Here is a 27,481-nt window from a genome sequence, read left to right as displayed (position 1 = left end):
CACAGTCGCCATATCGAGTAGACGTTGTCGCCCCATTCTAGGGATGTGGAAGCTGAGGCCCAGGGATGGAGTCATTCGTGTGTGGAGATGCGGGAATTAAAGCCCAGCTCTGTGTGCTCAGCCATGCTCTCTACTCCAGCGGTGCTCTCACAATAAGCCGGGCTCACGAGGATGAAGTGGGGTGCAGGGTGCGTGGTCTGGGGCAGGAAGATGCGCGCCTGGCCTCCCCAGTTTATCTTTCTCTCCCCCCATTCCTGCACTGCTTGAACTGCAGAAAAATAAAAGGTTAGTTCCTAGACGTGCAGCCTTGGGGATCGGCGGGGCGTGTGGATGGAGGACAGGCACCGAGACTCTGGGGGTAAAGCAGGAGGGGCACCGCGGGATCCAGGTAGCACGTTGGCCTTATTTGCATTTTCACCTCCTTCTTTCAGAAACCTCCCTCTGCTGTGTTTAGAGGGTGGCTCTGTGTGTGGCAGGCAGCTTTGGGGCCTCAACAAGCCTGCTGGCTCCTTCTTTCCTCTGGTCTCCCTTCCTCATTCTGGGTTTCCCTCCTCCCTACTTTCCACTCCATCGCAGGGCAGGGCTCCAGGTCTTTGGGATGGGAAGCAGGAACCAAGAAGTGGAAGATCAACACATGGCAGGCTAGCCATGTCTTATCTAATCTTCCTCTTGAAGAGCTCAGGAGTAGATTGTGTAACCCTGGGGAATGCAGATGGTGGCAAATCCGCCACCGCCTTCATGCATTACCCACGCCCTCGGCCCCTGGGAAGATTCTGAAGCCCCAGGCTGGTTACACAGGTAGTCTGGGCAGGTGTGCCCGTGCACCTGGATGAGCTTAGTGGAAAGGGGCTTAAAGGAAGCACAGGGAGTCGTGTGTAAGGGGGATGATTTTCCCGAACGTTAGGGAAGGCAGCTGCAGAAGCCCACTGAGCTCCCTGGCGCCCCTCCGGCCTCTGGAAGCCAGGCTGTTAGCAAACGGGGTGGGGGCACAGTTCGGGAAGCTTGCCCCTTAGTTTGCGGGAGCTCTCCTAGCCTTTCTTTAGTTCAAAGCCAAATAAATGACCTTGGGCAAGTCACTTAAACTCTGAGTCTGTTTCTTCTACTTTAAATTAGGGGAACTGATGATTTCACAGGGTGTTGTAAATGTTGCCCAAGATAACGAATGATGTTAAAGTGCTTTGTGGAATTTAAATTGATGTATGATACTTGGGACTGCAGATGCCTTTTTAGACTCCCATCTCCTGCTGTTTTTGGAACTAAAAGGTGTTTCTCTCAAATGCTGATGACCTTATCTGAGTAACACTGTGGCTGTTCATTCCCTGGATACACCTGTAGAGCTTCAGGCGTTGTCCAACTTAAGAGTGCGGCCCTTTGTGAGCAGAGGGTGGGCAGAGCTTGGTGTGGTCCCTGCAGGTGTGAGAGCAGCCAGCCCGCCTAGAGGCCTTGCTTTGTGAGTGGGGTTCCTGATGCCTGGGGGTCTGTGCGGGGCGGGGACAGACTGATACCAGGTGCCCACCACCCCCTTGCACTTCAGACCTGGGATTCCACACTCCTCTCCCTAAATGTTAAAGCTGATATGGCCCAGAGCACCCTATGCTACCACTAGTCATGTGGCCCTGCCTTTGTCGTGATACCCATTTAGAGTCAGAAACACACCAGGAAAAGTTTTGGAGAATTTAAAGTGATGGAAGGAAACGGATGCATGTGGAAGTGAAAGGCTGGCAAGAGCTACAAAAGTGTTTTTTTCTGAGTTATTTCCGCTTGTTATCATAACCATTATCAGACCTGAAAATATTTATCCTATTGATTGGGACAGTACTGGGGTGATGGTGTTTCCGAGCAGCTACCTTACTTGGTCATAAGTGTGGTATAGTTTTAGACCCTCTGAGAACCGGAAGACACTGACAACGCTACTGATTATTGAGTGCCTGCAATATGCCAGACCCTGTATATGTTAATGACCTTATCCTAGGAGGCAGATATTATTATTCCCAACTTACAGGTGAAGAAACCGAGTCAGGGAGATGAAGTAGTTTTCTGAGACTGTGCTGCTAGTAAGTGGAGCCTGGCTGTCCAATTCTAAAGCCAGTGATTTCTAACTTCTGCACTATTCTCCAACAGGACAGCACTGAGGGGCCAGAACTAAGATCCCATTCTGTTGGGTTCTTTTCTTTCTGGTGTCTTCCTGTAGGTGACATCGTGGACTTAGAGACGTGGGTGTTAGGAGGGGATTAGGAGATTGAATGGAATGATGGGTTTTCCCATTTTCAACGCATGCGTTGCTTAAAGTCTCTGGTCAGTTACGAGATGCACTTTTTGAAAGAATATATAAGACACAAATGTGGCAGCCAGTTGACCTCAGGAAGGCCCCCGTTGAGGGCCCAGTGGGAATGGTGGGGCTCAGTGTGCTAGATGGGGTGAGGGTAGGGACATTGCCCACAGGGTGGATGTGGTTGGTGGAAGTCTCACTTCGCTCTCCTCGTCTGCGTGTGGGGCTTGGAAAGAAAACGGCCATCTCCAGCCTTCTCTCCCCTGTTTATGTTACCAAAGTGGAGTTCATGTGGCTTGAGCCTCGTTTCCTGGGGAAATCAGCCTGGCTTGTGATTACGTTGTCCTCTGGGACTGGGGCAGATGTGGAAGGCTGGCCTCGCTCTCAGCTGAAGGTCGCCTTCCCAGCCTCTTCTGCATCACCAGGCCTGCGGTGCCGCATCTGGCGCAGCGCCCGCACCGCCTCCCTCCCACTTCCTGCCAGGGGTGTGTTAGCACCTTCTGGGATAAGGTCCATTCTGTTTGTGATTAGTTTCCTGAGATCACCCGTTTCCTGCTTGCATCCAAGCTCTCTTGTCAGCCCCAGGGAGCAGAGCACTATGGGAGGGTCGTGGGACCCAGGCCAGGCCCTCCCCCTGCCCTTCGTCTCCCCAGGAACAGGGCACCAGGGCCGGGGAGACTGGGGGTGCCTTTCTTTGCTTCTGGTGGGTTGTAGCTGTTCTGCCAAAATTTGCCTTTCCCTTTTCAGCTCCCCCAGATCTCCCAGTAGCTTTCCCCCCTAGTAAAAATCAGGACGTGAAGCATTTTTATAAAGCTGGCATTCACATCATCTGTAGGAAACGTAGGAAACGTTTCTCTACTTTAGTGATCTAGCGGGGGCTGTGTTGGGGGCTGACCTCTCCAGGGAGAGGGTCCGTGGGTTGCCTGTGGGTACTTGGTTCTTCAACTTTACTTACCTCAGGGCTCTCCTTTGTTAACATGGGCATTTGTACATAGTCTGCGTTCTTTCTGCACTCCACGTTTTCACGTAGTGTGACCCAGTGGGCATCGGTGATCCTAACAACTGTCTGGACTTGAATCGTAGGAGTGCCCTATAGTTTGTGTGGTTATTCTCCTAGGTTAGGCATTCGGGGCTCTTCCCCATTTTTTCTCAGCAACATCTTCATCCTTAAACATAATCTACATCCCTAAACATAATCTAATTTTGTCTATTTTTATTTTTTAAAATTAATTTATTTATGGCTGCATTGGGTCTCCGTTGCTGCGCGCAGGCTTTCTCTAGCTGTGGCGAGCGGGGCCTACTCTTCATTGAGGTGCGCGGGCTCCTCATTGTGGTGGCTTCTCCTGTTGCGGAGCACGGGCTCTAGGTGCGTGGACTTCAGTAGTTGTGACTCGCGGGCTTAATTGCTCTGCGGCATGTGGGATCTTCCCGGACCAGGGATGGAACCCTTGTCCCCTGCATTGGCAGGCAGATTCTTAACCACTGCGCCACCAGGGAAGTCCCATAATTTCGTCTGTTTTTTTAAAACAACTTTATGGTATTATAAAGTTGCAACTTGCATCTTTAATATTTTTGTGACGTTTCATTTGTGTTCTGGGTGGGTAAAGATTGTTCATCTCCATTGCTGTGTAACGTTCTGTTATGTGAATACACAACAGTTCACCTATTTTCCCGTTGACAGGCATTTGGGTTTGTCCAGTTTTCAGCTACTTGGAAGCGTGTCATGAACATCGTTGTATGTATCTTCCGGTGCAAACATTCACATACTATGAGTAACTTCAATATTATTAGGTAATACCAAAGTGTGTCCGTGTTTGTCCTTAGGCACACGTTTCACACAGCTGTGATCTAGCTTGGCTATTTATTTGATCTTAATTCTTCATGACACCTGCTGTTCTCTGGGCCTCTGCTTTATTCCCAGGAGGAGGTTGGTCCATTATTGCCCTCACTTTAAACCGAGCCTGCAGGCCACATTGCGTTTCTGTGCTTCCCAAAAGTGGTCTGGAAATATTTGACACTGTCGTTACCATTCTCTGTTACTTCAAAAGTTAAGTCAAATGTGCGCTGAGGCAAAGCCACCATCTAAATATCTGTATGACTTTCTTGGCAAAGCTGTCCTTGGGGCACAGGTCTGGGCATTGTTTTGTTTTGTTATTTGGTTTTCTGTCATTTCTTCTCCATTTGGCCTTTCATGAAAGGAACGAGGGGAGAGGAGATGGGACAGGCATGGGTCATGGCCCAAATGGGGAGGCCTGTGGTCAGCTGTCCTCTTGTCCCCTCCAGGGCAGAATCTCTGGGTTCCAAGAATAAGCCAGGCCCTCCCCACCCTTGCTGGCTCAAATTGTGACCTTAGGGTGCTAGGGACCAAGCCGGCCCTGTGTTGTCGCCTCTAGTCCAGGGCAGGAGCAGCAGGGCTGGCTGACGGTGCAGGAGGAACGTTTGTGTGGATCCTCAGGTCAGGGGTCGGCAGACTTTGTCTGCAAAGGGCCTGATAGTAAATATTTTAGGCTTTGTGGGCCTAAAATATTTAGGATTTTCAGGCCTAGAGGCAAAATTGAGGCAAAATTATGTACATCCTTACATAATAAGAGAGAAAAGAAATTTCCACAAATTTTTTTAATGAAAATTAAAATATAATAATGATAGTAATGGAGTATAATCTTTTTGGTAATGCAGGTCTACTAAGAAGAGTGGAATTTTTTTTTAATATCTTTATCGGAGTATACTTGCTTTACAATATTGTGGTAGTTTCTGCTGTAAAACATAGTGAATCAGCCATATGCATACGTATATCCCCATATCCCCTCCCTCCCCTCTAGGTGGTCGCAAAGCACAGAGCTGATCTCCCTGCGCTATGCAGCTGCTTCCCACTAGCTATCTATTTTACATTTGGTAGTGTATAGATGTCAATGTTACTCTCTCACTTAGTCCCAGCTTACCCTTCCCCCTCCCCGTGTCCTCAAGTCCATTCTCTACGTCTGCATCTTTATTCCTGTCCTGCCCCTAGGTTCTTCAGAACCATTTTCTTCTTTTTTTAGATTCCATATATATGTGTTAGCATACGGTGTTTGTTTTTCTCTTTCTGACTTACTTCACTCTATGTGACAGACTCTAGGTCCATAGAAGAGTGGAATTCTTTCTGGGGGGATAACATTTCTCTCTCTTTTTTCATTATTTATTTGTTTATTTGAAGTATAGTTGATGTACGAACCTTTCTCTTAATTGGTTGTTCAGAGTTAGTATTCTCCATCACCCCATCATCACATGGATTGGAAATACTCATCTGTACAGATCCTTAGTGCATGGCTGCATGAAAACAGACCGAGGGACAGAAGTGGCTTGTGGACTCTGGAAGCTCAAGATTCATCTCAGACAGACTGCAGTTTTGGCCCCATGGGCCAGCATCAGGACGTAGGTGCCTCCGTGCCAGATGTAGGTCCCTGTAGGGCCCTGGGAACAAAGACTGAGGCAGCCCTCCGAAGGGAGACAGGCGTGTCGCATGGAGGGAAGAGGGAACGGACCCCCTAGGTGCTACCAGTGCTTTACGGGGTAGCCCTGGGGGATGGCACACAGAGGGATGCAGGTACGGAGGAGAAGCATGAAGCGGGGTGTGCTTAGAAACAGTACATGGGACGTGGCTGGAGCTCTTGAGAAAGGTAGCCAGACTGAGGAGCTGGCTAATAAATTTTATTACATTTTAATTTTACTCTAAATTTTACTCTAAATATTCCTCTGTGGCCAGTGGCTACCATCCTGGACAGCACGGGTCTGAAAAGGAAAAGTGTGAGCGTCCTCCCAGGCAGGCCATCCTTTCCCACGCTGCACAGGATCCCAGACCAGCCGTGGACTTGGAGGAGAGCTGCTTCCATGAATAAATAAGAGCCGTGGCTATTAATATAACAGTTTAGGGGATCAAAAGAGATGCTTTTAAAGTGGTTGAAGACAGTTGTTTATTTTCCTCTGAAATATCTGTGACACATCCCTACAGTCTTGTTTATGGGATGAATTGACTCCCTGAAATTTGCTTTGTAAACTAAAGGTCAGCAGCTGTGGTCTAGGTCCTCAGAATTAATGAGGTTTTTGGCCAGACTTAGGCTTTTGCGCAGTTCCTACTTAGGGCCGTATTGTCTATTAGATTTTTGCTTGTTTATAGTTTTTACACACAAATTCTGGTTGTAGTTGCAGCTTTTTTTTCCTTCTCCTAAGCTTTCTGGTTACAGTTGCAGCTATTTTTCCTTCTCCTAAGTTTAGGTAGATTTTGCAGAGGGCAGGGTGTGGGTGAGTGCATGACCTGGTTGGAAGTCTCAGCCTGATTGGTAGAAACTTTTGGTTCCTTGAGACTCTAGAGTTTTATTATTTTTGTTCTAAAATTCCCATGCTGCTTTTATATATAATTGACAGAGACTTTTTCCAGCATTCAGTCTTAATCATTTTAACTTCTCCTGACCAAGTTCAACCTTAATTATCTGTAAATACATACTGTAATGAGGGGTGTGTTTTTGAGTGGCGAGGTAATTCCTTTTCCCTCTTGTAATTTTAATTAAAAATCACCTCTACCGCCCACCTCACCTGTACTTCTAAGCTCCTCATAATAGACTAGAAAACCAACGGTTAGGGCTTCCCTGGTGGCGCAGTGGTTGAGAATCTGCCCGCCAATGCAGGGGACACGGGTTCGAGCCCTGGTCTGGGAGGATCCCACATGCCGCGGAGCAACTAGGCCCGTGAGCCACAACTACTGAGCCTGCGCGTCTGGAGCCTGTGCTCCATAACAAGAGAGGCCGCGATAGTGAGAGGCCTGCGCACCGCGGTGAAGAGTGGCCCCCGCTTGCCACAACTAGAGAAAGCCCTCGCACAGAAACGAAGACCCAACACAGCAAAAATAAAATAAATTAAAAAAAAAAAAAAAAAGAAAACCAACAGTTACTGTTCATCTTCTCTTTCCTGAGTTCAGGAAACAGTGCGTGCCTTTAATGACAAGGGTACAGTTTCCATCTGGTGGCATTTTTACAAGGCTTCCTGCAGTGAGTGATCAGGGAGGGGTGTGCCCCACAGTGTAACATGGGAGGGAATTCGCCAGAGTTCAGCTGTGTGATAAAGGGCATTTCCTCTGCCATCGGCCTTCCACACTGAGGCATCTGACTACCCCCAGTTCCCATTTCTCTCAGCGCAACTGAGCCAGACCCCTGTGGACAGAAGATTACTCTGTCATCTGTGGGAGGGCCGGCAGCTGGAGTACTAAAACTTGGTTGAGAGTGGCAGAGTCGATCTCGAAGGCCACTCCCTGACTTTTCCAGCATGTCTGCTGCCCTGCGTTGAGCTTCCGTCTGTGGGTCCCTACCGGGCCCTCACCTTTGGGTAGCCTTTCCCTGAATCCACTTCCTGCCTGCCCCGTTGTTCTCACTGCGGCCTGCATGACCTTCACCTCCCGCCTGCTAAGAGTAAGAAGCTTTCAGTGGCTGCCCCTTGTTTCTGGGCTCAGCAGGGACAACCGTTGTCTGGATTGGAGTCCTGCCAGTCTTGCTAGTCTCATGGTCATTTTCTGAGCTGTTTTGAGTCCTGTTCTCTGCCAGGCTCTCTGCTGGGTGCTGAGGATACAGTGGCGAACAGGTGTGTGCCTTTAGAGGAGAACATTAGGAAGTGTGTCTGTTTGATTATGCGGGGGACGGGCCCCGGCAGGCTGGCACACCCCCAGGGCTTGCTGGTTCACGGGGAGAACTGAGGGTTGGTGGAAGCAGAGGTGGTCCAGGTTAACTCGCTTCACCGCAGAAGGCTGGTGTCCAGCAGGCAGTGAGGGCAGAGGCGGCTCGGGAGCTTCAGGTGGATGAGGCACGTGACAAGGTGGTGGCTTTTAGGGACCACCTGCTCCATCTTCATTCCCACCACACTGAGCACCGGTCCCACGGAGGCAACCCCAGAGGGGCCTCCACATGGCGCTCCTGTAGCTGCTCTCTGAAGCTGTGATCTAAGCTCAAACACGTTTTAATGAATACATTCTCTGTATTTTAGGCTTTGGACGTGGACCGGATGGTTCTTTACAAAATGAAGAAATCCGTGAAAGCAATAAACATCTCTGGGCTGGGTGAGTATGCATCCTTTCCTGGGGGTTTCTTTGTGGAAAATTTTGTGTTTGCAGTCCTGATATCATAATGTTAATCAACCATTAATGAATAATCAACCAAACTTCTTTTCCTGGGCATACAAATTAGAGAGGTGAGTTGGGATGTGTAAGTTTTAGAAGCATAGGTGCTTCCGGTTCTCTGAAGTGCAGCTGAGTCTCGCGTGATGGCCCTGCGTGGACCAGCTTTGCCAGGCTGGCTAAGAACGGTGGATTCACTCCTGCCTCTGTTACTTGGTTTGTGCTGTTAATTATGCCAGATGCCCTTTCCATTTCTCTCTTATCCAATTCTTGCCTTTCTTGTCTGGGAGGAAAATTAATAAGTATAAAAACATGATCAACTGCTCAAAGTAATATTTGATCTAGACTTATATAAATAGGTTAAAAACAAAAAACACTGCAACTTCTGACCCAAAGATGACGGGCTGCACGTGTGTGGCAGGTTTGCTCCCTGCACAAAACGTTACTAACGATAGAAGCTACTTTTTTTTTTTTAAGCGGTACACGGGCCTCTCACTGTTGTGGCCTCTCCTGTTGTGGAGCACAGGCTCTGGACGTGCAGGCTCAGCGGCCATGGCTCACGGGCCCAGCCGCTCTGCGGCATGTGGGATCTTCCCGGACTGGGACACGAACCCGTGTCCCCTGCATCGGCAAGTGGACTCTCAACCACTGCGCCACCAGGGAAGCCCTATTTGTGTATTTTATATATGGCAATTACATTGACGTTAATATGATTAGACAGATATTAATTTGTTTATGACAAGTACCAAATGAATGTGAAATAAGTTTGGGAAGGCAAAGAAGAGCAGGGACTTAATTTGTTCTTGACTGAGCTAGTTCCCAATTAAGTGTGAAAGCTTTCTGGACCTGGAGTTTGTGGTGCTGGCTGTCATACCCTGGAAGAAGTTACTTAGCGTAACTAAAGTAGCATAACTTAGCACAACTAAAGTAACTTCTAAGTAACTTCTAAGAAGTTACTTAGAAGTTACTTTTTTTTTTTTAAATGGATTAAAAAAGTCATACTTGTGCAATGGAATACTGTGTAGAATGAAAATGAATTAACTGTAAGTATATGCAGCCACATAGATGAATGTCACAGATAAAACATTGAGCAAAAGGATACACGCTGTGTGTTTGAATAGATACAGATATAGGTATAGAAATACATATAGATTTCAAAAATCTCCAAAACTATTCTTTTTTTTTTTCACACAAATACACACTGTATTTTATTTTTACAAGAGATAAATAAACTGACACCAAGCATTGTAAATGGATGACCACAACAGAAGCAACAATGACTGCAATTACCAAACACAAAGCACACTCACACTATGTCATAATATTGACATTCAGTCCAGGAATCCTCCACTGTAACAGCTCCTTTACTTTGCAGTGAAAATTGATTTGTATATTTTTTGCCTCTGGGTCCTTGTGGGATTTTTTTTTTTTTTTAATTCAAACAGAAAGTCACAAAAATTATAATCTTCCTCATCAGTTCACTCCGTCCCATGTAATTAATTTTTTTTCATCTTGATCTTTCGTTAGCACGTTTATGAATTCATCAGTTTTCCATTAGAGTTCTGAAAATGCTTATAGTCAGTTACCAGAAACCTGTACTCGTCAGAGTCTTTTCCATGAATTCCTTGAAGGTGAAACCCTTTTATAGGAACATTTTTGCAAAAGCCTCAGAGTCCACCCAGAACTGTCTGTAAATGACAAGACTTAAAAATGACCACGGTTAAAGATTTGATGAAAGTTCATAATAATGCAATTGACAAGGAAATTTAGTTATTTCTGAGATATACATTTTAAAGTAATAACTAGAATTATGACTTATAACATTATACCAGAACATATAAGATTTTTAGAAATTTCATGTAATGTTTGAGACATTTATATTAACGTATTTCCTACTTAGCGTCTTTTAGCCCTGGTTTCCTTGTCTGAAAACCAGTCATTTAGGTTACAATGGGGATCAGTGGTTCTCAGCCAGGGTGATTTGTCCCAGTTTGGTTATTAACAGCTGAAGAGTGTGTGTGTGTGTGTGTGTGTGTGTGTGTATGTGTGCATGTGTGTGTGTGCGCTAGAGGCCAGGGATGCTGCTGAAGGTCTTGTGATGAACAGGACAGCCCCCAACAAAGAATTATCTGGCCCCAAATGTCAGTAATGCCAAGGTTGATAAACCCCCATCTAGATGTTCTTCGAAGTCCTCTACAGTTTTTTTAAATTTTTATTTTATCGAAATATAGTTGATTTACAATGTTGTGTTAAATCCTGCTGTACAGCAAAGTGATTCAGTTATACATATATATACATTCTTTTTCATATTCTTTTCCATTATGGTTTATCACAGGATATTGAATATAGTCCCCGTGCTATACAGTAGGACCTTGTTGTTTATCCTCTACAGTTTTTTAAAAACAAGTGACAAAACAAAAACCGCCACCATGCTTAGCTTGCCAGTACATAGATATTAACTGATTACCTGACAACCACTGATTTTATGAAAGACGGAAATAGAGTCAGTTTTCAGTGACTAACACCTAACTGGAAGTAAATGTGTAGGGAAATTTTTATTAATTTTTTTTTCTATTTAAAAGTAAATATCAAAGACAAGAGTATAAAACTCCCTCCGCTTAATACAGCACTGAGATTTGCTGAAATGGGTGTTGCAGTATGCGAAAAGGCGGCCACCCCCCGGGAAAAGCTCTTTTCCTGGATAAAGTAGGAGGTGGACAAGAAGAATAACGATTGTTTCATGTGTTTGAACACTTCCTGCGTACCTTGGGCTTTCTGTACCTTATGCTCATCTTTACAGCAAATCGTTGTAAAGACTTGTTCTCGGTTTACAAAGTGGAACCTGAGGGCAGAGGGTTGCCGGTGTCCTCTGGATGCTTCTGGAGCTCAGCTTCCTGCCGGGTAGGGCTGAGGTCAGCGGCCACGCGGCCACCCTGCTGCGAGGCCCCCACTGTGCTGGCATTGACAGGCTGTCCTCAAGACGTCAAGAAACCACCAAGAGGGCTTCCCTGGTGGCACAGTGGTTGAGAATCTGCCTGCCAGTGCAGGGGACACGGGTTCGAGCCCTGGTCTGGGAGGATCCCACATGCCGCGGAGCAGCTAGGCCCGTGAGCCACAACTACTGAGCCTGCATGTCTGGAGCTTGTGCTCCGCAACAAGAGAGGCCGTGATAATGAGAGGCCCGCGCACCGCGATGAAGAGTGGCCCGCGCTCGCTGCAACTAGAGAAAGCCCTCGCACAGAAATGGAGACCCAAGACAGCCAAAAATAAATAAATAAATAAAATTTAAAAAAAGAAACCACCAAGAGATGGATGCTCAGTTTTGTTGACAAACAGATTTCAAAAAGGATCTTAAGAGATTTCTTTTTTGTTGTGTTCACTTGGGCTTTTTGAGTTTATAATTTAAGGCTTGTATAAAAGGGATGTTTCATATTCTGACCAGGTTCAAAAGTGATCTTAAAACCGTATGTTGAGAAGTTGTTCTGCTCAGAAATAAGATGCAGTCACATGTAAACGCTGGTTCTGTGACTGCCGCCAGCCTGGAGGAAGGACTTGAGTGGCTCCCGAGGCTGGCCCGGCACCCGGAATGGGAAGTTTTCAGCAAACAGACATTAGAAGGGGAAGGTGTAAGCACTTTGGTGTCAGGAAGCTGGCTTTTACGAATTTAACACCAGTCGTGGCTAATCTGCATTTCTGACCTATATTGCTGAGCGTGTGCCATAAACCTCATTTCTTTACCTGCCCCAGAGTCATTTTCTAAAACACAACTCAGTGGTGTTGCTTCTCTGCTCACAACTCTGCGGTGTTTCTTGTCCACATTGATGTTCGTGACGTTCCAGAGCCTGGGAGAGATGGGGAAGGCCTCTGTGGGCTCCGGAATTTTAGGGAAATTGGACTAAAGCACGGGTAACAGGTTTTTCATCCTGCAGGACTAGCCGAAGACTTTAATATGCTAAAGCGAATTGTGAGGGGGAATTGGTCTTAACCTTTTGCAAATTACTTTGCCTGTGAAACTACTACCACATCCCTTAACCGCTCCCACCGCGAGCCTCGGGTTAGTAAACATGGCAGAAGACCAGATTTGGTCCCAGCTCCTTGCATCACCTGGACCCAGGCTACCTGTGCGGAGTCCCTCCCAACTCTCTGCACCCTTCTTTTTTATTTATTTATTTACTTACTTACTTACTTAACGGCTGTGTTGGGTCTTCGTTTCTGTGCGAGAGCTTTCTCTAGTTGCGGCGAGCGGGGGCCACTCTTCATGGCGGTGCGCGGGCCTCTCATTATCACGGCCTCTCTTGTTGCGGAGCACAGGCTCCAGACGCGCAGGCTCAGTAATTGTGGCTCACGGGCCCAGTTGCTCCGCGGCATGTGGGATCCTCCCAGACCAGGGCTCGAACCCGTGTCCCCTGCGTTGGCAGGCAGATTCTCAGCCCCTGCGCCGCCAGGGAAGCCCTCTGCGCCCTTCTTTGATACGACTTGCCTTTTGCCCCAACATGCCGCGTTTCGTGTCCTCTTCCCTCTGCACATGCTTTTTGGTCTGCTTGAAATGGCATTCTGCTGCTTGATCGGAGGACACTGAGGCTTCGGAAGTTGAAACGTTTGCTCTGGAATTTTAACGTGGCATTTGGACACCAGCCTGTGTCCTTTCTGAGGTACCACACACAGCAGGTTGACCGTCAGCCTGACCTTGCAGGGGCCCTCTTTTACCCATCTTTATATCATGCCAAGTTTGAGTTATTATAAGGCTGTGAATTCTGAATTTTTTTTTTTAAGCCAGAATCCTGATCCTGAAGTCTTTATTTCAGAGCAAGTGTTGTCTCCTTCAAAAGAGTCACCTGAGGAAGCCCTGTCCCTTCTCCTGCGAGTTGCTGACGTCGTTCACAGCATTTTGGATCTCTTCTCTAGAACTGCTTTTAGTAGCACACTCTTTTGAATATATTTAGTGGGGGAATTTAAGGATAGATTAAACTTCTTTAGAGCTAGATGTCGGAAATGAGCCAGGCATATTCAGTAAGGGATTGAGCTGCTGGCGACCACCTCGGTTAGGAGCGCTGTAACTACCATCCTTCTGGCTCTGACTGCCGTTAGTTCCAGGAGAAGTCCCCGAAGTGGTTCCATCGTTAGAGTGTTCAACATCCTTAGGCGACTGCTTGCATAGGAAGAACGCTCGTTTTATGCATTATTAAAAGGTCAGTGAAAATAATTTAGTATTTATGCCTCACACTGCTGTGTACATTTTCCTGTCTCATGTTCCTTAATTTACGTGCCAGCAGGACTTTTCTGCCGAGTGTCCTGATTGGCCATGGGCTGGCCCCAGCTGATCTCTAAGCGATTCCCTGCCCTCCGTGGTCTCTCTCTGCTCCAGGCTGACCGGTGGCTCCCTGCTGCACGAACGTGTCAGAGCCGTATGTGTGTCTTTCACACAGTCTTCCATCTGGCCCTGCTCCTGGTCTGTACGCACGCGCTCCTGTCCCAGGCTCCTGTTGAAGGCCCACGCAGCTATCTCCATCGAGCTGAGACGTGACGCTGAGACTTGACGTGGTGTCAGCCTCCTTTAACTCTCGGTATTATTAGTTTTCTATGACTGCTGTAACAGATTACCACAAACGGAGCGCCTTCAGATGACACTGATTCACCTACAGCTCTGGAGGTCAGAAGTCCAAACTGGCCTCACTGGGCTGAAATCAAGGTGTTGGCTGGCTTCCTTCCTGGAAGCAAGTAGGTTTCCCTGCCCCTTCCAGCTTCTAGAAGCCCCTGAGTTCCTCGGCTAGGAGTCTCCTTCCATCTTCAAAGCCAGCAGTGGCTGGTGGAGTCTTTCTCACGCTCTGTCACTCTGACGCTGTCTTAGTCTGCATGGGCTGCCGTAACAATACCACAGCCTGGGGGGCTTAAACCACAGACATTTGTCTCACAGTGCTGGAGGCTGCAAGTCTGAGATTAGGGTGCCGGCATGCTCTTGTTCTGGTGAAGGCTGTCTCCCTGGCCTGCAGAGAGCCGCCTTCTCACCGCGTCCCCACGTGGTGGAGAAAGAGAGAGAGACGGAGAGCGTAGGCATGCTAGAGTGAGCGGGCTCTGGACACTAATCGTATCTTGAGGGCCCTACCCTCTTAAGCACATCTAAACTTCATTATCTCCCAAAGGCCCACCCCCCACATACCATCATACTGGGGGTTAAGGCTTCAACGTATGAATTTGGTTGGGGGGAGGAGGGGAATGACACACAGTTCAGTCCCTAGCAGACACTGACTCTTCTGCTTCCCTCTTCCACATCTAAGGACGTGTGATTACATTGGGCCCACCCAGTGATCCAGGATAATCTTCCCATCTCCAGTTGAGCTGATTAGCAACTTGAATTCCATCTGCAACCTCAGATGGCCCAGTATCCCTGCCTGCAGGGCTGAGGAGTGGACATCTTTGTCGGGGAGGGGACAGCATTCTGCTGAACACAGTCCCCCTCTGAATTGTGAGTTTCGAGGTTGAATCAGTTTTGATTTTTCTTTCAGCCAAAACTGAAAGAGTATCTAATACGCAGACTCTGCTCTCTCTTTAAATCTTGCTCTTTATAAATATTTTTATGTCTGTTGATCTTTGCCCCCCAGTTAGATGACAGGCCCTGAGGTCCATGACCTGTTCTGAAAGGCGGTGTGGTTTAGGAGAAAGAGCACATGGGTGTTAAGATCCAGGAACCCTGGAGTCAAAGCTGGCGGTGCCGCTCAGAAGGTCTGTGACGCCGGGAAAGTTGTTTATCTTTCTGAGCCTCAGTTTCCTCATATGTAAAAGGAGAGTATTAATATTTCATGGGCTTGTTAGTGACGAGTAACTGAGGTAACATGAAAAAGTGACAGATGTGGTTCTGGACACATGAACAGCATGACAGCTGCAAATGTACCTCCTGTGTGTCCCTGCAGTGGTCAGCACAGAGGCCGGCAGACACAAAGTATGTGTCAGTAATATTCATTTGTATGTTATTACGTTTCTGCTGTAAGTCCTTACACTCTCCTCTTAGTGTAGGAGAGATCAACTTAAAATTTTAGGGGTAAACAGGATTTATACAGATTTATGTGTGTGAAAGGGGCGGGGGAGTGGTTGAGATGCCTTGGAGCAGCCAGCTGTGTTATTTACAGCCTGTGAGCTAAGCATGGTTTTTAGCATCTTAGCACATATATACCCAATAACCTCTGTATTGCCTCTTGGTGCCTACAAAAGCCTTTAATATCTCTCTCTTGCTTTTAGGAAAAGTTTGCCAACCCCCGTTTCAGAGTTGCGGTTCTGAAACTTGAGAGCGCCCCAGAGTCCCTTGGAGATCTTGTTAAAACACAGATTGCTGGTCTCTACCCTCAGAGTTTCCGGCTCAGTAGGTCCAGGATGGAGCCTGAGTATTTGCTAGTTGAATAAGTTCCCAGGTGATGGTGAAGCTGCTGGTCTTGAAAATACCACCTTAGACACCCCTGCCCCCTCCCCCCGACTTTAAACATTGGACTGAGCCAAAAGGTTATCAGTATGTTCCCAATATATGCAAAACAATACTTTTCTTACACAATAGCAAGTACACTATGTTTGCTCCCAGTTTTCAAAAGGATAACAACACAGCTGGATGTATTTTCTAGAATGTCTTGTGTACAGGTTTGCAAAAGCAGTTATGATGATGATTTGTTGAGAAACTGTTTCTACAGTAATTTTTCCCACTTACAATAGACTATCTGACCTCTTTAAAAAAAAAAACAAAAACCCAGTTCATATTTATTCTAATACTGTTCTTAGTCTAAACTTTCCCAATCTCTGTCTCAGCTCATAGGTGTTTTTTTTTCCCCCCAAGAAGTTGATGCTAACATTTTTCAGCTATTTGACATATCAGTGGGTGGAAAAATTCATCTTTATCAAGAAGGAAGCAACGAAAGACTTTGATTTTCACTTCTCTAGAATTACTGTATCTTAAAGACTTGGTGGAGCTATTCTTACTGAGAGTGGGATATCCCTTCTTTACCCTTTTTTAGAGAAATTGGCACATCTTGGAAATGAAAAATGCAAAGAAAGAAATGCTAATTTTCCGTCAAACCCTTACCATCTTCTGCCTACAAAAGAAAATGAGAATTTTTGTGTGTGTTTCTCCCTGTTGTTTGCAATGCTAATTAGAATGTGGCTATTAAATTAACACAGAATTGTTTCTATTACCATATCATAATTAGGATAGAGCAGTTCAGAAGAAATATATGTAATTGTTTAGGAAGTGAAATTTCATTGTGCGTTAAGAAGGTACTATATCTGGCATGACTTCCCACCTGTTACATAAGAGAATAACTAAATTATAATCCTCAGTGTTTGTCAAGAATAAAGTGAAACTGGTATTCTGCTACTTTGTTGTGGCCTTGAAAGCTGGCGCATGGAGTTTTTAGAAAGCAGTTTGGCCGTGCACATCAAGAAAAATAAAATCTTTATTGGGGATGCTCATTGCGTTGTTGCGTTGCTTATCAAAGTGAAAAACTGAAAGCCTCCTATAACTAAATTAGAATATAGCTACTTGATAGAATTATGGTTATGTAGCAACATGAAGAAAAATTCTTATGATGAAGTCTTCAGACAGTAAAACTGAGGATACAAAGGATGTGTATACACAGATACCATATCTGTGATAAAAAAAAGAATAGATTGTAACAAATGATGATAAAGCAAGGAAAGTACATCTGTATTGATGTACTTTCATAAATTTGAGTGGAAACATAACAATAATAAAAATCTGACACTCATATAAAGTATTGATTGTAGGCCAAGCACTGTGCTAATAAATAAATACATAAGTTTAATCCTCACACCAGCTCTGTGAGTTAGGTACTATCAGTAACTCCATTTACAGATGAGGTCAGTGAGGCACAGAGGAGTGATTGACCCAGGGCTGTCTAGCTGGCAGTTAGAGGAGCTGAGATTCAAAACCAGATGTGTTTCCCAGTCTCTACTTGTGACCACGGCACCACACTGCCTGGATGTGAGCGAGGGTGCACAGGGGAGAAACACCGAGCAGTGACGCCATAGGAGCATCTTAGGTGTCATATGGCTGATGAAGAACCTCCAGGTGGTTTTGCTTGGTCACAAGTTCAGTGGGAGCCAGTACATGACAGGTGTGCCAAAGGTGAGCACAGGTGACCTTAGGGAAGTATGTAGTGCTGCTAAAAAAGGTAGTTAGTTGTCCCACTATTGTGTTGTAAGAGCAACATTTTAGGAGGAAACTCATGTTAGAGCTGGAAACCTTGTGGTAGGAGGGGTGTTGGAAGGACCTAGCATGTCTTTGCTTGGGGAGAGTGGGAGAAGGCACATCTGAAGGCTTTCCTCTGGCATGAGGAAGTGAGACATGTTATCTGTTCCTCTCTCCTGGGTAGTTTCATGAGAGTAGGTTTTGACTCATATCTGAGGGGGAAGTTAGCTGGGGGAGCAGCCCCAGCGGTGAGCTGGGTGTGGGAAGGGTCCCGGCAGAGGGCTGGTTGGTGGCCCTCTGTCTCTAGGGAAGTTGCAGGGGGAGGTGGGGACGTGCACTCGGAGACCTTGAGACGCCTTCCGGTGATGAGGCTCTGAGATTCTCGTCGTCTCTTCTCTGATGGCTAAGGATAATGATTGGAACTTAGAAGGCTGATTTGTGGAATCCCGGCAGCTGTGATCAACATATTAATCATGGGAGGATAGCTCATCCGAAGGAATGCTGAGATCTGTGACTTAATGTCCCAAGTATTAACTTGAATTATACGTGGTTCATACATAATCAAATATGATCATACTTAATTAAATTTGATTAACATGGTCATCATATTTTTTGGTAGGGGATTTATGCTCATCTAGGCTAGGGCTTTTTACCTGGTGTGTTGGGTCTATGGACAGGCCTAAAGGGTCCTTGTATCCCAAAAACTGTACAAAAAATTATGCAAGGATACCTTTTCCTAAAAAGATAATCCACAGTGTTCTTCTCATTTTTATTGTTGTCTGTGATAATGAGAAGATTAAAGAACCACTCATGTAGCCAAACCCCCATGGTTTGTGGATGGGGATACCATCACAGAGTTGGCTATTTGCCTTACTTACCATAAAACACTGACTACGTTATTTAGCAAATATGTTTGAACGTGTTTCCTCATCTGTAAAATCCTGCGGAGTTGTGGTGACGATGAAGGAGACTCTGTAAATGGGTGGAGCCCCCCCTCCGTGAATGGCTGTTGTTACATGGGCTTTGAGACCACTGATTTTCAGGGGGCTACTTGTCCCTGAGGCCACAGGAGCCACTTCTCTCCTGGTCTGCTGTGCTCTCCGTGGAGGTGGGCTGGGGCCGTCTGCTGTAAGTGATGGGAATTGTATCCCTCGGGTACAGTGAGGTAAAAACAGAGGGGAGAAGGCTGAGCCCACCATGCAGTGGCCACACGCACGTCCTGTAACGTAGCTCATCAGATGGCTTTGCCAGCAAAGGGCGTCAGTGTGATCGACGTAAAGTTTCTAATCGCTGGTGGTCCACATCCAGCAGATGTTGACTCACCTCCCTGTTGTGCCTGCCCAGCCTCTGGGGGCTCCCGGCTCACGGGGGGCCCTGCCAGTTCATTAGCAGGAGCCCCTGTCTCCTCTGACTTGAAGGAGCTCCTAGGATAAAGCGAGTTGGGTGAGGCAAGCAGCTGGCAGCCCAGTTTTAATCTCATCCTCTATTGGATTCTGAAGGAAAATTCCTGTAAGCTTCTCCTCTGAGAAGCCTTTCCTGTCAGCAGGCCCCAGAAAATGTCCTCTTTTCCCCCTCCTGTAATATATACCACGTGGATTGTTATTGCATGTTTATCTTTGTCTTGCTAAATTGTGTGTTGGCTGGTACCAAGCCTGGTTCATCTTTGTCCCCTCCAATTTCACTTTTCTTAAATGCAAGTCTTATCCTGTCAGTTTGCAACCTTTTGGGGGTGCCTGGGATGAAGTCCTTCCCCTGGCCCCCTCCTGCCTCTCCAGCCACGTCATCTGTGGACTCTCCCCGTGCTCTGGCCGTACCAGGCACCCCGAATTCCTCCAGGATCATCCTCGTTACAACCTGTCTTTGCGCCAAATTGATTGGTGTGTGCGTGTCTCTCACTGGAAGCTGTTCCTTGGATGCAGGGGCTCCATGTCCTGAATCTTTGCGTTCGTTAGTGCTTGCGGCGCAGTAGGCTTTCACCACGATTGGATTCTATGCTGGCATCCAGGGAAGTTCTCGACTGATGGGGTATTCAGGAAATACAGGATGGATCAATAACGTTGAACGTTGATAGGTTTCTGTCATCTGAGCCTACAACATAGCTAAAGAGGGACAGAAAGAACCAGCGTAAACAGTACATCATCCAGTAGGTCAGTCTTGATTCCTTACCGCTCCCTGTCCCCCGAGGTGTGCTGCTGCAGGAGTTTTATCGAGAAGTAACTGGGGTTGTGTTCAGTTATTCACACAGACTCCAAGTGTCATTTTGTTGTCCTTCATATAGGGCAGGATCAAAGGATATCAGGTGATGACAGACAACAGTTTACACATTTTAATAGTCAGCCCACACCTTGACCTTCTTAACTCCATTGCTGGCTGCCTGTGCCAGACATCACCAGTCCAGGTATATCCTGTGTTAACAATCATGAGGTCTCCATAAGGTCAGAGGGGACGCCCCAGGAAAGTCTTGATGGATATGAGTTTTGCATGAAGCTTTGAAAGTCGCAGGGGGACTTCCCTGGTGGCGCAGCGGTTAAGAATCCGCCTGCCAACACAGGGGACACGGGTTCGAGCCCTGGTCTGGGAAGATCCCACAGGCCGCGGAGCGACTAAGCCCATGTGCCGCAACTACTGAGCCTGAGCTCTAGAGCCCGTGAGCCACAGCTATGGAGCCCACGAGCTACAACTGCTGAAGCCCGCATGCCTAGAGCCCGTGCTCTGCAACAAGAGAAGCCACTGCAATGAGAAGTCTGCGCACCGCGACGAAAAGTAGCCCCCGCTCGCCGCAACTAGAGAAAGCCCTCGCGCACAGCAACGAAGACCCAGCGCAGCCAAAAATAAATAATTTATTTAAAAAAAAAAAAAAAGGAAGAAAGAAAGTAGGGGGAGCACAGAGTGTTGGAGAGAGTGGTGGAATGGCGACGGTGAAGCCCCAGGGGCAAGGCCATCTTTCCACGTTCCCGGTTTGAGCGGGGCCCTGAGGGCTTGTGAAATCGGGCGGGCGTTCTCATCAGACCCTTGGTGGTGGGTGCTCGTGTCTTACCAGAGACGATGCAGGTGCTCAGGTTTGGTCGCAAAGGCTGTCTCTATCATGTCAACTTGTGCAGGAGAAACTGGTGGAGAAAGACAGATTCTGATACCCTCGAGTAGGCATGGAGAACCAAGGTAACTGAGCCGTTGGGGCTGACATTTCAGGTTTCTCTATTTTGTTTATTCCTTGTGTTGTTGTTTTCTGATTATAAAGATAATATGAGCTTAGTTTAGAACATTTAAAAAATTCAGAAAAGCATTAGAATGAAGTCACAGCCCGGCCAGATGCCACCCTCTGTGAGATGGGAGGGGTCGAGCTGCATTCTTGGTCTGAGGTCCCCCGGGCTGTGACCCTGGCCATTCGGAGCTTCCGCCCGGCCTAGGTATCTCCGCCACCACAGTCTGTCCCCTCCTCTGCGAAATGCCCCTCAAGGAGGGTACAACGATGCACGGAAAGCACCTGGCCTGCACCAGCCTCCGGGTGCCGAGCGCCTGCTCTTTTATCACCACCGTAGCATTTTGATGTCCTTTCCTTTCGGCCTTTCTCTACATTTTACCTTTTATTACAAAATTGAGATGAAATATGTAGTTCTGTGTCCTGCCTTTTTTTTACTTGGCATTCTATCCTGACCATATTCCTACATCATGATTTTAAAAAAGCTTACATCATATTCCATTTTGTAGAGACACTGTTCTTTAACCATTTCCATTTTGTTGGAGCTTAATACATTTTCAGTTTATCAGTTGTTCTGTACATACATCTCTGATCACTTGATTATTTCTTTAGGATAGATTTCTAGAAGTGGGAGGGGATGGCAAAAAATGTTTTTAAAACTTTTAATGCAGATTACCAAATTGTGAATGGAAAGATTTTTATCTGGGATGAGTCTAGAAATAAGGTGCTAAAAATGGTTTTCTCCCATGAGGTGTTCACAGGGTAGAGATCCTGTTAAGAAGTGGGGATTATCTTTGACTCCAGGAAGTTGCTTTCCCAGGAGCTGTTTGCCGAGAGTTAGATCAGGTGATGTGCGGGGCTGACAGCTTGAGAGGAAGTGGCCTGGCCTCCTTGACATTGAGTCATGCAGAGTATCCTGACATTACAATTGTGGCTCACATTTGAATATTAATCCTCATCTGGGGGGGGTCTTTATAAAGCTCTACTGCAGAGAACATATGTCTCTCCTAAACTGCGCCCTTGGCAGAGCTGTCTGTGTGGATGGTTGGCGTGTGCAGTGTCTGTGGATGAGTTTGCCTCAGCCTGACCCCTGCGTGGCCAGGAGCGGAGGGTTGGAGGGCCCTGGTCAAGGCGAGCACCGTCAGGCTGCCTCCCCCTCCACCTCCAACATGTACCCCCATTTGTCTCTGGTTAGGGCACTTGGACTTCGGATTACCAGTGCGTGTGCTTGGCTGGAGGATTGTAGCACATTTCTGTTAGCCTAGAGCCGAGAATAGTGACTATGTGGCGAGCAAATGAAGAAACGCTTCCTCGCCTGGTTGGGAGGACTTGCGCGGACCGGGAGCCTGGAAAGCTGAGTTCTAGTTTTCGAACTGCTGCCAACTAGCTGTGTGAACTTGAGCAAGTCAGCACCCGCTCTGAGCTTTGGCGTCCTTGTCTGTAAAGAGGGGTCTCTGGACCGGCTTTCTTTTCAGGCTCCTTCGGACTGTAAAGACCCAGGAGTGGCCCCGGGTGGGTAGGACAGTGAGACTGGTGCTGCCCTGAGATGGCTTTGCGTCGGGGGCTGGGTGCAGGCGGAGGCTCGAAGACTGAGAAAGTATTCACAGCCTCTGAACACACAGGACTCCTTGCTGTTCCCCTGGGGTTGATACCTTCCTGCTCCTGCTCGTCTCTGTCTGGAAATTCCCAGCTGACCTTGGAGCCCCAGCTCAAACGTCCCCTTCTTGGCGTCTCTGAATCCTCAGCCCCAGCACGTCACAGGCCATCGTGCACGGGTTGGCACATCTGTCCTGAGACATGGGTCGCGCTCGTCTCGTGTGCACCCAGCACACCGTCACAGCCCGCTGCAGGCTGGCAGCGAGGAGCAGGCATTCAGGTGGACTTGAAGCTGGCAGAGGTGAGTTGGCCGTGGGACCCTTCTTGTCCTTCGGCAGCGCTGGGCAGGTGGCTGGCTCCCCCGCCGTGCTGTGGCCCGTTGAGCAGGAGTAAAAAGGCTGCCTTTTCCCCATTTGGGTCCAACAGTTTTGCTTGAACTATATGCACTGGGCTTCTTCTTGGTGTCAGGTTTTTTTTTGTTTTTTTTTTTTGTTTTTTGCGGTACACGGGCCTCTCACTGCTGTGGCCTCTCCCGTTGCGGAGCACAGGCTCCGGACGCGCAGGCTCAGCGGCCATGGCTCACGGGCCCAGCCACTCCGCGGCATGTGGGATCTTCCCGGACCGGGGCACGAACCCGCGTCCCCTGCATCGGCAGGCGGACTCTCAACCACTGCGCCACCAGGGAAGCCCGTATCAGTTTTTAAAAATGACATAATCAAGTAAACTAGAAGGCACACAACAAGGCCCAACCCTCACCTCTAAATGCAATGTGTGCACATACTCGCTGGCTCCGTAGCAGATTTTTCTGTTAGTCTTTCATCTCATCCCCTTGCATGGATTGGTGGAAGGTCTGACCTTTGTGTAGTGAGGTGTGGGAAATGGGAGGCTGTGGGATTAGAACTGGGGAGAAAAGGGGTCTCACCTGCTGTGGTCTCAGCAACTCCGGTTCTCATTTTCCCAAGCCCCTCCCACATCAGAGATTCTTGGGTCTGGTTCATTAATAAGAACCAGAGTTAAAGATGCAGTTGAATAAGGGGGAGGTGGGAGAGGGAGCTCTTTTTAGAAGAACAGTTTTGACAGTTCTGTAAATAAGAGATGATAGAGCCAGTTTGGATTCTTTCCAGAAAGTTTATTCCCTAGCCATTTATTTTAGGTTCCTATTTTAAATTTAGTTTTGGCTAAAGGAAAATAAAGACACTCAAGGACTTTCTAGTAGGAACATCTCAGACTTTGGGTGACATGGAGCAGGCGGCCAGTCGGATACTATGTAGTTATGGGGCGTTTACTGTCCTGACAGTGGGCACCAGGCAAGCTGTTACAGGGAGACACAGAGAGACACGGGGCTGTGGTCATTATCAAGAAGTTTCAAAGTTGTTTGCAAGAAGAGAAATTTGTCTTAGAAACTCCAGCTAGATCAGTGTAAAGAGGTTCCCACTGACCTAAGCTGGGACAGTTTGAGCATCAGAAAACAGTGATCACAGTGGATCAAAATCATTTAAACATAAATACATGAAATGATGGTGACGATGATCCAGAACACTCATTGATCACCACTGGGGTTGCTGGGATCAACACATTATTTTGCAGATTTAAAAGGGAAAGAGGGGCTTCCCTGGTGGCGCAGTGGTTGAGAGTCCGCCTGCCGATGCAGGGGACATGGGTTCGTGTCCCGGTCCAGGAAGATCCTACATGCCGCGGAGCGGCTGGGCCCGTGAGCCATGGCCGCTGGGCCTGTGCGTCCGGAGCCTGTGCTCCGCCACGGGAGAGGCCACGGCGGTGAGAGGCCCGCGTACTGCAAAAAAAAAAAAAAAAAAAAGGGAAAGAATTTTTATAAAAAAACGTGACCGATACCAGGTGGTCAGTTGAAAGGCCCAGAAGAAGGGATGAAAGGAAGTGCATCTGTCCTTCCTGGTGCCAGAACCGGAAGCCTCGCTGGCTGTTTCTCCTCTGTGCTGGTTTGCTGGACTGCCCGTGGAGAGAAGGCAGGTTCCTCTCTCCAAGGTTGTCACAGGCTGGGGGCAGCCTGCGTGAACACAGGATGGATCTGACCCTTCCCCACCTTCTTCCAGCTGATCCTGGGCAAATCATTAAACCCCTCTGAACCCCACTTTACTCAACAGGTAGTAAGGATGATGCTTTGACACCTTATAGTCTTATTAAGTTTCATTGAACGAAAGGCTTGTAGGCCACCTCACGGCCTTCACTGAAGCTGATTCTCTTCCTCCTCCCTCTGGGTGCTCACCTAGAGCAGCTGTGAGGGTCCAGGATCATTTTGAAGGCAGTACTTGGCTCCCGAGGTGACTTTAGCCTCCGCATTCCTGTTTCTCTCCCCCAGGGGAGTGACATCAGCACCAGATGTCTGCTTATGGCTGCCACACCCTTCCAAAACCACACTGGAATTGCCCACATCTTGACGACCAATTTTGAAATAGTTATAAAATAGCGTGTGGTTTGAAAGGAACTGCCCTTCACTGTTGACCACATGTTCTAGAATTATAAGTCGAGCAAAATAGGTGTAACTGATCCGCCTCTGAAATGGAATTTTAAAAATCTAAAACTTGGGTACTTTTGGTTTTGGCAAGGTAAGCTATTTTTAGAAGGAAACACACATCAGTGTAGTAGAGTGGGGGACAAATGGGCTTCGGGATCAGACAGACTTGGGTTTGTACCACAGCTCTGCCACTTTCTGGCCCTGTTTTCTAGGACAGCTTATTTGATCTCCTTGAGTCCCAGTTTCCTTTCAGCACTGTGAGAAATAATGCATGTCATATATAAGTTGTTGTGAAGTCTAGAAAAAAACATATGGAAACCATTTGTGCTCAGTATAGATGACATCTGTGCTGCTGTTAACTATTGTCAGTTCTGGTGGGTGTGTATGTGTTGGGTGTGGTTGAACTGCCTATCCTCACCCACGTTCTTTGAATCTTACCTTAACCCTGTGAGTATCTCCCAGCGGGGTCTTTGTCCTTCACGTGGCTGAGACAGCGCCAGAGAAGAGTAAATGCGTATGTTACCAGGTCGTCCACGTTTACTGGGAGGCATAGGCTTGAAGCCCAGACCTTCTGAGGGCTCCTCCTGCTCTGCCGCCCCTTCGTCACGCTGTGTGTGTGTGTGTGTGTGTGTGTGTGTGTGTGTGTGTGTTTCTGCCTCAAGTCGTTTGCTGAGTATAGTTTCAGAAATACATTTAATGTATCCAGAACTCTCAGGCTCTTTTCTGGGATGTAAAAGATGATAATAATAATAGAAAGAAGGAAAAGGGCCTAAACGGTGAAATTAACGTTCTCTTGTGTTTGTTAGATCCACACGGGCATCCCCTAAGGCACGCAAATGCCCCCGGAAGTTGAGGGCAAAGCACTTGCCTGGTAGGGTCGGTGGACACACGGTCCATGGATCCTGGGATCCGGCTCAGCCCCAGGGCCGCCGTCCGCAAGCACATGTCCCCTGTGTGCTCCGGTTGTCAGGCCCAGGCACCGGCACTGCCGACGGTGGTTTTGTTGCCCTGAGGAGTTGTTTGGGGCACTGCCAGGGGCTTTTCAGGATCTGTTCTTTGGCAAAGAAGCTGCAGCACTAAGGCTTTCTGTGGCCTCCTGGCAGATCTGTGCCGTCCTCCTTGTGGGAGCAGAATTCTGAAGACGTGGGCAGCCTGAGGTGGGTGTATGACCCTGCCCAGTGGAGCCCCCATGCAAGGTGACACGCCCGCCCGCCCACCCGCACTGATGTGCCTGTACAGTCGTTGTGTTACATTTCTGATTGGAGTGATGAGGGAGCAGAAATCAAATGTCCATGCCAGGAAGTTGTTTTATTACAGACTGGCTGGATTCATTTAAAAATGCTTGACCAAGAAGTGAGGGAATCATGTCCAGCTACATTGGCTTACCAGAATTACCTGTGTCCCCTTCCCACCCCAGCTTCTGACTCAGAGACGGGACTCCAGCTTCTACAGTTTGACAGAGATCCGTGTATGATTTCGACGTCCAACAGGGCCTGGGAACCACAGAGCTGGAGACCCAGAATCCGGGTTTTTCACTCTTTAAGGTGCTGCTTTGAAACCTAATGATGGTAATATACCTTCAGATGGATGACCAGCTTTTGCTTTTTCTGATCAAACGACATGCGTCTTGTCTTACTTATATTCCAAGCACAAAGATGAATAAAACTTAGTCCCTACTCTGGAAGCACTTCCAGTGTGCTGGGAACCACGCTTACCAGTTGGACATTTGGAATGTAACACTCTGAGCGCGAGTCCAGGAAGGTGCCAGGGACGTGGGGCAGAGGCACGGAAAGGCCCCCAGGCAGAGGACGTGTCACAGGCAGAGGCGCCCTGGCCTGTGGCCTGTGCTCCGAGGACCGTGGCTTTTCCGGTGTTGAAAGGAGAAGCTAGGGCATGCGGCTGGGTGAGCGTCACGTCAGCTGCTGGGTTCCAGCAGAGGACTGGGTCTGTTCTGTGTCTCCCACCAGCGTGTGGGCTACGGAGGAGTCCTAGGAGATGGGGAAGCATGGGCGTCCCCGGCGGTCTCACCCCATGAGCTGGAGGCTGTGGCACTCGTGCGAGGCTCTCTCCCTCCTGGTCCTTGCGCTTGTTCTTTGGGATCTGTCGCTGGCACCACGGGTGGTTGTCAGGACAGCAGAGTTATTTCTGTTCGCGGTGTGACTTGGCTTTTCTCAGATTTTCAGGCTGTAAATGTGTTCGATTTCATCCACAAGTAAGAAACTGGTGGGGGGCAGGGCTAGAGCGGTTGAGGCCTTAACAGCACCTCTCCCGTTGCTGTTGCAGCGCACGTGGAAAACGAAGAGCAGTACACCCAGGCTCTGGAGAAGTTCGGGGGCAACTGCGTGTGCAGAGATGACCCGGACTTGGGAAGCGCGTTCCTGAGGTTCTCAGTGTTTACAAAGGAGTTGACGGCGCTTTTCAAAAACCTGGTAAGTGTCATGATTGTGTGCAGCGAACGGGCAGCATGGGAGGGGCCCGAAGTTGCTCTAGTTGGGAAGGTAGCTCCCTAGACAGTAATTAAGGTTTGTTTGGTACACGAGGAATACGTTTCATAGCTCCTGTGGTACCGAAAAGAATTGTATTTCCTGTACACATGAGGTCAC

The 27,481-nt window shown here is 47.8% G+C and overlaps 1 protein-coding gene across 6 annotated transcripts in view; it reads left to right on the top strand.

The window, feature by feature from the left end:
- ASAP2 (ArfGAP with SH3 domain, ankyrin repeat and PH domain 2) overlaps positions 1-27,481 on the top strand; it is a 156,522-nt gene that overhangs the window by 45,208 nt on the left and 83,833 nt on the right. For all 6 annotated transcript variants that reach the window (XR_003795003.1, XM_029232706.1, XM_029232703.1 and 3 more), the window contains exons 2-3: positions 8,276-8,348; positions 27,162-27,307. Coding sequence is in view for 5 of the 6 variants with exons in the window: in XM_029232706.1 (XP_029088539.1) it covers positions 8,276-8,348; positions 27,162-27,307 (219 nt within the window). In the remaining variant the exon portion in view is untranslated. The remainder of the gene's footprint in view (positions 1-8,275; positions 8,349-27,161; positions 27,308-27,481) is intronic.

Source organism: Monodon monoceros, unplaced genomic scaffold (assembly GCF_005190385.1).
Source record: "Monodon monoceros isolate NGI ecotype Baffin Bay Population unplaced genomic scaffold, NGI_Narwhal_1 Super_Scaffold_19, whole genome shotgun sequence".
Classification (NCBI taxonomy): Eukaryota; Metazoa; Chordata; class Mammalia; order Artiodactyla; family Monodontidae; genus Monodon; species Monodon monoceros.
This window is presented reverse-complemented; position numbering and strand designations above follow the sequence as displayed.